The sequence below is a fragment of the Pimephales promelas genome, chromosome 15 (assembly GCF_988280905.1).
Source record: "Pimephales promelas chromosome 15, fPimPro1.hap1.1, whole genome shotgun sequence".
Lineage (NCBI taxonomy): Eukaryota > Metazoa > Chordata > Actinopteri > Cypriniformes > Leuciscidae > Pimephales > Pimephales promelas.
Genome location: NC_142783.1, coordinates 13,231,284 through 13,241,104, shown reverse-complemented (window position 1 = coordinate 13,241,104; position 9,821 = coordinate 13,231,284). Strand labels below are relative to the sequence as shown.

The 9,821-nt window shown below is 38.3% G+C and overlaps 1 protein-coding gene across 1 annotated transcript; it reads right to left on the bottom strand.

Moving 5' to 3' along the window:
* Positions 1–512: 512 nt before the first annotated feature.
* On the bottom strand, positions 513–9,431 carry atg14 (autophagy related 14). The gene is made up of 10 exons (XM_039673665.2): positions 8,984–9,431; positions 8,310–8,372; positions 8,186–8,228; positions 7,987–8,068; positions 6,540–6,777; positions 4,845–5,077; positions 3,554–3,671; positions 3,294–3,384; positions 3,130–3,215; positions 513–975 (listed from the first exon to the last, which is right to left on the bottom strand). Exons 1-10 carry the CDS (start codon positions 9,274–9,276, stop codon positions 678–680), a joined length of 1,545 nt encoding a protein of 514 aa, XP_039529599.1. The 5' UTR covers positions 9,277–9,431; the 3' UTR covers positions 513–677.
* Positions 9,432–9,821: the final 390 nt, after the last annotated feature.

The following is a 9,821-nucleotide window of genomic DNA, read 5'->3' as shown; positions in this document are numbered from 1 at the left end:
TGAAACCGAGTAAATATGCATTTCTTTTCTTTCAACAACTAAAGGTGGTGAAAAAAAATAAACCTGTACATAAATCCTAAGAGCACTGAATAGTACCAATGCTGTATATGTATGCCCATTGCAGCTTGCAGTGTTTCAGAAAATGTAAAGAGGGCAAAAAAAGCTTATAAATTCATAAAATACAATTCCTCTTGTAAATGTATAATCTAATAAAACAAGAAACCAATAATATTTGCCACTCTCAGACAAGTCCAGCAACATTTATACGGTAAGGTTCTTTGAAGAGCTGGTGAGAACGTGCGTTCATCATTCAAAACTCTAAAAGCACAGTCAAGTCCATGTCCAACGATGCTTTGAAAGTACAAGTTTTTCACCGATTCACAAAAATATTTGGCAATGAACAATGAATAAAGTTGACTGGTGTCTACAGTATAATGTGAGCTACAAAAGATCAAAAAAGTAGAAGTAGTTCACTACACTCTTCCATCCTGCAAGAAACCCACACAAAAAAGTTGTTTCTGAGGAATACATGATTCACTCTGGTTTCTACTTTATTCAGTACGAGCAGCCAGATGAAAACTTCCCTTTTTTTCCCCCCACAGGCAAGTTGACAAGTAATGTGGGTGACAGTAATAGGGTGTTTGCATAGTTCTAACCACCCCCACATCCACCAGATCTCAGCGCTGCCCGGTGTAGGCGCGAAACCAGGACGTGACGGATGCGGCCGCGGAGGAGATCATGCCCCCTGCGTTGCCAACTGGCTGGGACGCTTGCATTCCGCTCTGGGAAAGATCCATAGGCTGGGAGGGGATGTCACAGAAGCGAGGGCTTGGAACAGTCTCCCAATCTGTGCCCAAGTCTGTTTCTTCATCCGTCACTACCTCGTCTCCGCTCTCCTCCACTGGTCCAGCCTCCTCTGGTTCCACAAACTCCATTGAGTCTTCCAAGTCAGCGCTCACCTCGAACGGCCCCGTTCTGTGCAGTGAACAAGAGTGTGAAAAGCTGATATACACTAATATTCGTACTACTCATTTTTTAATTCCTGTGATGGCAAAGCAGAATTTTCAGCAGCCATTCCTCCAGTCTTCAGTAGCTCTATTTTTCCACCCAAAGTTGCGAATTTAACTTACTGCATCAAAAATTTTCAAATAAAGTAGCGTTTCCATTCCACGTGTTCAAGAGAACAAAATCGTCACTTCCTGGGAAACTGGCAAAAAATTTCTGTAATAAAAATGGAAGTTGCTGCAATCGGGGAAGAAACTGTATCTCTTTTTTTCCTCCATTATAAATGAGTTGCACCTTAAAGGGCACAAATGAAATGCTGTCATGTTATCTCATGTTTGGATGCCTAGGGCCTTAGGCCGTGTGTCCACCAAAGCGTTTTTCCACGCGCCTGGCGTATGTTTTCAATTGTTTTCAATGGGAGCGCCGCGTTTTTTAAACGCCATGAGCGTACCGAGGCGCTGAGCGTTTTTTTTTACGCTGAAGCGCCGAGCGCCCAGCGTTTTTTACTGGTCGCTGGGAGTTGAAAAATGTTCAACTTTGGATAAAACGCAGCGCTCATCACTGTCACTTCTTACCCAGCTGTCCAATCACAGTGGAGATGGGGCGGGACTAATACCACACCGACCAACTGTCACAGCATACAACTGCTGCGGATATTCTGTATCATAGCAACGAAACGTCTCAATGGAAAAAACGCTGCGCTGCCAAAACGCTCTCAAGCGCCCAAAGCACGGCGTCTTCAGCAGAGCGTCTAGCGTTTTCAGCTGGCTAAAAACACTTTGGTGGACACACGCCTTTATGCATTAACACTGCGTACGTACAAAAACACAGCGTACGTCAGTTTCCATATTCACAGCCAGATGATGTACTACTACTAAGGCCGTGTGTCCACCAAAGCGTTTTTCCACGCGCCTGGCGTATGTTTTCAATTGTTTTCAATGGGACGAAACGTCTCAACGGAAAAAACGCTGCGCTGCCAAAATGCTCTCAAGCGCCAAAAGTACGGCGTCTTCAGCAGAGCGTCTACTTTGGTGGACACACGGCCTAACAGTGAAATTAACGTAAAAATGTGCGTTCCTCCAAGTAAAGTTCATGTCTGGCTTACGTACATTTGCCTTGATTTTTGTCCGTTGGCGACTACTAGAGGCAATGAAGTGAAGTGGCAAACATTACACTACGAATTGTTCTATCGCACCACCAGCTGTCAGATATTGCTTAATAATATGTCAAATAATGTATCAATTACAAATTATGTCACATGAGTCTTATTAAAATATTCTATTATGCAATTAAGTAAGAACATAAAGCATGTGCAAACCCGTCCAGCAATGGCAGCGTTGGCTTAGGAATAAAAAATAAACTTCATTAATTTGGTCAGTAAAGGTAAAAAAAGGAAGTAATATTTTTATTCAGCAAGGAAGTAATATTTTTATTCAGCAAGGACACATTGAATTTGTTTTTTCAAAAGTGCCAGTAAATGTATGTTCTTGCAGGTTTCTTTTGCCAAATTGGACTAATTACCATATTTAAATTGATTTAATTGAGGGAGGAGACTGGGTGGGGCGTTGTGCTCATGCATGTGCGCTCAATTTTACGTTATTTGGGATGTACAAAGAGAATATGCGTGGGATCCTTCGTACGCAGACGTTCATACATCTGGGTTTTTTTGTGCGTACGCACATTTACAGCTTTAAGTCTTTGTACATGAGGCCCCTGGTGTTTGTGAATGCAAATCATGAGAGACACTTCTGGGAGGTCATTATACCCAATCATTTTGATGACTTTGGCTTAGGCGTTTCATTTGAGATGCTGTGCTATATGATTGGTCAGCTGGTTAGTGTAGTTATCCAATCACATCCTCCGTTTGAGGCAAAGTCACGTGAGTTTTTTGTGGTGCACTGAGGGATTTATTCAGTAAATGTGTTTCCGTCATAGTTTATTTGCATGTCTTGGCGGATAAAAACATGTATCCACCTCAATTGAGTGCATATGTTTTTTTATGCACATGTCAAATAATTAGGGTGGGACCTGATTTTATCTATTAGAATTTGATATATAACATATATACAATCCTAAAGTACATTGTTCTCGCTAACTAAGAAATAGATCAATGTGATTTCTCACCTGCCAAGGTTCTTGTTTGCTGGAGACACTAGAAACATGATATTCCTCAAAGTGTGGTGAGGATGAAGCAGCTCGCTGTCAACATGCTGAGAAGAGAGCATAAACATGAGGTATGTGCAGAATATGACTTCTCAGATCAGACTCCGAGTGTTCTCAGTTTTTACCTGTGAGAAGCAGAGGTGCAGGATGTTGGTGTTGAGCTTGTTTACGGCACGGGTGAATCGGTAGCGAGTCAGATTATCTCCGCAGAACTCACTGCAGAGGAAACGAAACAGAATACAGGACTCATCAGACGTCTCTGAGCTGAACAACCTTAAAAATGAAACTTAAATACTGCAGATTTTTGTGTCACATTTTTGCAATAAAAATACAGATGCTATGATGTTTTTAACTGAAGGTTTGACAGTAAACATGCGTCTGTAACCTGTTGCACAACTTTTTTGGAAGGTTGACATCCAGAATATGAGACAGGATATTGACGAGCTGTGTGGCATAACAGAGGGCGGCACTGATGGTGTGCGCCGGGTTGATGTGGTCCAACTCTAAACAAAAAAAGATAACACTTTACAATAAAGTTTCATTTGTTAACATTAGTTAACGTCAGTTAGCATGAGTTAACATCATACTTTTAAAGCATTTATCAATCTTAGCTAATGTTAATCTCAAAGTTTATCAATATATTTTTTTATTTTTTAAATACTGTGAAATACCATGAATATGAAATGTTTTATTAAGTAACATTAACAAAGATTAATAAACGCTGCAAAAAATATATGTTGCTCATAGTTAGTTCATATTTAAAAATAAATGAGACCTTACTGTAAAGTGTTACCAAAATAATGATTTCAACACAACATGTTAAATAAATCAGACATTTTTCCTTTCATAAAATGACTTCTATAATGTCACAAATAAGCATGCCAAAGATAGTGTGTTGACTTATGAGATTAATTAAATGTTTAGCTGTTTACAGTTTTAGAAATCAAATCCATACTGTACTCTTCTTTAACATAAACTCTTTTTCTGTTTTTGTATAATGAAATATAATTATCACAATGAACTGAGAAATCAAATTTTCCTTGAGCTTTTGACATCTAAGAGGTCATCGTCATTATTATAAGAATATCCTGTAAGTTTCAGACCTGAAAACGTCCTTCTTAGTCCAATAAAAGCTTTTATTGACACCAGCCTCAGCAAACGACTCTTTTTCAAAGTGGGGAACTATGACGTCAAAGAGGATAAAAAACACCGTCCTCACAGAAGAAGATCAACGCCTACTTCAACACGCCCGGTTTAGCCCCGCCCACTGATTCGCGCATTATACGCATAGCTAAAGACGTGCACCAACGAGTTGAAACTCATTATAATATGCAAAACTGTTATCCACTCACAAGTCTCCAGTGCGAGACGCCCATAAAAACCGAGTATTTTGGAGCTAGGCTCAAAACTAGGGTACAAAATAGCCTATTACTTATTCATTTTGATGTTTTTGAATGCAAAAACCAAGCGATCATTATAAGTTGATCTCAAAATTTAAAAAGCCACTTCATGACCCCTTTAAACGTGCGATTTAAAAACCTATATTTTAAAGTTTGCTTTGGATGAAAACTGTTTAATGGACTATTGGGTTAGGAGGGTTAGGGTTGACTGTTAAAATGTCTTTAAACGTGTTTGAGAAACAGAGATGAGACAGTGATGATCTGTGAATTCTGTACCTGGCCCCTGGTTTCCACTCTTCTCCTCCACCCAGCTGTAATAGGCTGAGCAATCTCCATTACTGGGAAGTGTGACGTGTGGCCCAGTGATACTGATGCTTGTCTCTCCGTTCTGATCGTCCCAGATCCAGCGGCCTGAATGATAGGTGGTTCGCCTCGCCTCTGCGAGTTCACTGACGGTGCTGGAGGTCAGAGCAAGGTCATACTCAGCCACGGCTGGATCCGCTGGGTCCCTGAAGGATACAAATACTTGAGATGATGATGCATTCAAAAACTGGCCTAACAAGTTTAGTTCATGATCATGTATCAATGCCAGGTGATAGTAAGCCAATTACAGTGACCCTGGAGCAACCGAGTGAAATAATGTGTCCACCTCAAAGGACACATTCATAAGCGAGAAGTCAGTATGTTTTTTTTGAGGTTATGGTGGGTATATCTGGAGGAAAGAAATATGCAATATGGTTTAAATGTTAATGTTTTTGAAAGATGTATCTTGTGCTCACCAAGACTGCATATATTTGATCAAAACTGTAGTAAATTATTTAGATTGTGAAATATTACAATTTAAAAGAACCGTTTACTATTTTAATACATTTCCGAGTCAGAAACTCCAGTCTTCAGTGTCACATGAGCCTTCAGAAATCATTCCAATATGCTGATATATAAAACAGAATATTTTGTAACTATGCGAATATCTTTAAGGTCACTTTTGATCTTTTGAAAATTGAATGCATTCTTGCTGAATAAAAGTATTAATTTATAAAAAAGTAGGGCTGTGCAAAGATTAATTGCGATTAATCGCATCCAAAATAAAAGTTTGTGTTTACATAACATATGTGCGTGTGCTGTGTGTATAATTTGTTTTTTTTGTATATATAAATACATATGCATGGATATATATATATTTACGAATTATTTGCACATAAATACTGTGTATATATATATATAATTATATATTATAATCTATATTATACATAAATATAAAATAAATATTTTATATATGAATAACACATTTTATTAAATATATTCATGCATGTGTGTGTATTTATATATACAAAATAATTATACACAGTACACACAAATATATTATGTAAACACAAACTTTTATTTGTGATGCGATTAAATCGCAATTAATCTTTGCACAGCCCTAATAAAAAGTACTAATTCCTTAAAAAAATAATAATAATTTATATATATGTATAGATTCAGTTCTCGTCATGAATTAATACGCTGTTAATACAGGGTTAGATGCCAAAAGCTCCATCAGTTTTTGCTTTCACTTTCAGGTAATAATTGACTGTGGTTAGAGACTCCTTCACCAGCATAAATGTCATGCAAAGTTTACAAATTGCATTGGGAAATTCTCATTTCCCAGGACAATAAAACAAAGAATGTAAATAAATGAGTAAATAAACAAGTAAATAAGAAAATGAATGATCCAAAAAGTAAACTATTGCACCCCCTAAACTCCGCACGTGATAACATTGTGTATCGGCGATCTCACAGGCTGACGATAGGACGATATGACTATGGAGCATATCGCTCGCTAGCAAGTACTCCTAGTTTACCTGTTTTGACCAAAATCTACAGTAGTATTGACCATTCCAGACTGCATTTGCAACAAGCTAGGCTAAAATATTCATCCACATATATTTTGATGATGATTAGAGTCTATTTCTGCTCATCTGCTCTGACCTGCTGCCATGCTTCTCCTCCTGGATGTTGAAGATGTGAGTGGTGAGCTCCAGGATGTGCTCTCTCCGCACCTCAGCCAGGGCACCCAGCCTCCCCTGCAGCTCTTTGGATCTCTTCTCTAGGAGCTCGCCCAGACGTTGGTTGTGCCGCTTAATTTTGTCCCTCTTTTCCTGATGTCGGCTGGCCCTGCGCTGCAGCCGCTGCCCTTCCTCCTGGGAACGCAACAACAGCTCCTTGCCTAAAAGAAAAAGCAACAGTAATGACATCAAACAACAGACTGCTATTTTATTATTATTATTCCGCCTTTTTCTACTTAAAGGACTAGAGAGAACTTACATACAGCTGTGGCCAGAATTAATGGCACCCCTGGTAAATATGGCTTAAAAATAAATCTGCACTGTCCTGTTGATCTTTCATTCAAAAAAACTGCAAAAATCTAACCTTTCTAGTAAACTAATTTAAAGTGTGTGTGGGGAGGTGGACATGGACATGGACACAATTACTGGCACCCCTCGAATTTTTTAAGAGTAAAATATCTCTGAAGTATATTCCCATTAATATTAACATTTTTTAGCACACAAGGGTGACTAAGAACATGACATTGTCCATCCATGACAATATACAGTAAATATGAGGAAACACAAAGGCCAAATTCCCTTAATCATCCATCACAATGTGTAAAACCAAAGAATATAGTTGATATAGTGATGTGAACCAAAAGACAGCAGAGTGTAACAAAATAGAAAGTGGCTGTAAGAAAATAGCTAAAGAATGCCCATTTTGACCATCAGGGCAATAATCAAGAAGTTCCAATCAAACTAAAGATGTTATGAATCTGCCTGGAAGAGGACGGGTGTCATTATCGTCCTAATGCACAACGAAGAGGAGAGTTCGAGTGGCCAAAGACTCTCCGAAGATCACAGATGGAGAACTGCAGACATTAGATGAGTATTGGGGTCAAAAAGCCTTTAAAAAAAGCATTCAAACAACCCCTACATCATCTCAAACTGTTTGGAGGGTTTCATGAAAAATCCTACTCGTCTCACTCATCCAAAAACAAACTCCAGTATATTTCATTGTCAGGCACGACTGGAACTTCAAAAGGGACCTGTGTTTTTTTTGCCAGGTCGATTGAAAAAAAGTATTGAATAAAAGGGTGCCAATAATTATGGCCAACGTGTTTTGGAGAAAAACATTTATTTCATAATGTGATTTACCCCTCACTTTCATTTCTCTCCTTTAATGAAAAGAATATTTTTTGCGAATTTTTAGATTAAAAAAAAATTCAAAAGGATAAACAATGCAGATTTATTTTACAACCATATTTGATCACATTAACCAGGGGTGCCAAAAATCCTGACCACAACTGTATGAGTACCACAGTTCAATGTGATTTATGCATGTTTACACATTTTTGTCATGGAATCATTTTTATTGTGATACACACCACTCTTGACTTCTTCATTGCTAGTGCAGATGGCTTCTTTGAGTTGTTGGATCTTCATCCTGCATGACATGATTTTCCACTTCTGTGTTAAACAAAACACACAGGCATGATGCTGAGAAATAGCTTAAAACAGATTTATATCTTTTATCATCTTTTAACTTAAAATTGAAGCACTTAAAACATGAACAAAAATACTTACAAGCTGGTCTGCCTCAACTTTCTTGTCCATGGCTCTGATGACACTGAAACAAAAGGAAAATTCAGACTTGAGTAATAACAGTGCAAAATGTTGGATTGTGCACCACGTGATGTTGATATCATACCTCTGTTGAAGATTCTCCTTTTCATTCTTCAGCTTCTGGAGTCTTTCAAGCTTTTCTGAATACCTTTTCATGCCGAAATACAAAAAAAGAGAGAGAGAAAATACAGTGAGAATATCCCACAACAAGCAAGTATATATATATATATATATATATATATATATATATATATTTACACACACACACATACAAACAAAAACGCCAAAGTTAATAAGGATACTGTCACATTTGGTAACATGACTCAGCTAAACCTTGGTCAACACATTTGACATGTCAAATATTGCCAAAAAGTTCCTTTACAAAACTTAAATAAGCCATGACAACACTTTTAATTATGAATTTAAAACATATTTCAATTGCCACGCCACTGACATCTGACAAGAAATGAAAGAGACAGCTGAAACCTGTACCTCTTTGTTTGTCTGACCGTTTGTTTACATTATTAGCAGTTAGCATGTTAGCATTCTTGGCCCATGATTGAATTAGCTAAATACTATTACAGCCAGGTTTCTTTACAGAACTCATAAAACCCCGAAAACACTTTTAAATCAAGGGGAAACGTGAGCTTAAATAAAATAAAACGATGCGAAAGGGATAATACTGATATATGCTAGCATGCTAAACTGTATTAGCATACATCGTAAATAATTAAAAGGAAAAAAATAAATAAAACACACCTCTCCGGATTTCTTCCATCAAAATATACGAAATCCCCGTTCTGAATGCACCGGGCGCAGGTCAGTCTGCGTCTGGCGGTGTTGCAAAGCGGACATCTCTCCACGGCAACAAACAGCCCCTCTGCATCATCCAGCGCCTCGACCATGACCGCGGCGCCAGCGCCAGCGCACGCCGGCTGAAGGTGCTGCACAGGCGGATGGGGTCGTGAGGGCGCCCGGGCCTCATACCCAGACTCTGGATGCTCTTCACCGGGCCCCGAAGACCGGGGTTCGCCTGATAAGGTACAAGCCATGATGATACAGGCACTATGGATAATAAAAGCCAATTAGAAACGTTCACTCTGAGATTTACATGATTCGTGGTTGAAAATACTAAAATAAAACTCTGGTCCTAATGTCTCTATAACTACTAGCTGTGTGTGATGGCTGTCTGCCCTACGTACCATCTGACGTATGTTTGTGTATGTGCTGTCACGTGTGTGCTGTGTGGTAGTGGGGTTCCTTTACCATAATAATAAGAAACATTTACCATGATAATAATAATAACCATACTTGAATCTATGTTTTTTTTTTCTTTTTATTGAGCACCAAAGCAGGACATAAGAATGATTTCTCAAGGCTCATGTGACATTGAAGACTGGAGTAATGGTGCTGAAAATCCAGCTTTGTCATCACAGGAACACATTTTATTTTTGAAATATATTCAAATAGAAAAGAGTTATTCAAAATTGTAATCATATTTCAAAATATTAATCTTTTTAAAGTATTTTAATCAAATAAAAGCCTTGGTGGTGACTGGTGAGCATTAGAAACTTTCAAAAACACAAATAATCACACA

Coding starts and splice junctions, on each gene's coding strand:
- atg14 (XM_039673665.2), bottom strand. CDS start 9,276: ATGGCTTGTACCTTATCAGGCGAACCCCGGTCTTCGGGGCCCGGTGAA. Junction 8,229..8,309: donor AAGGAGAATCTTCAACAGAG/GTATGATATCAA, acceptor CTTTTGTTTCAG/TGTCATCAGAGCCATGGACA. Junction 3,216..3,293: donor TGCACCTCTGCTTCTCACAG/GTAAAAACTGAG, acceptor CTCTCTTCTCAG/CATGTTGACAGCGAGCTGCT.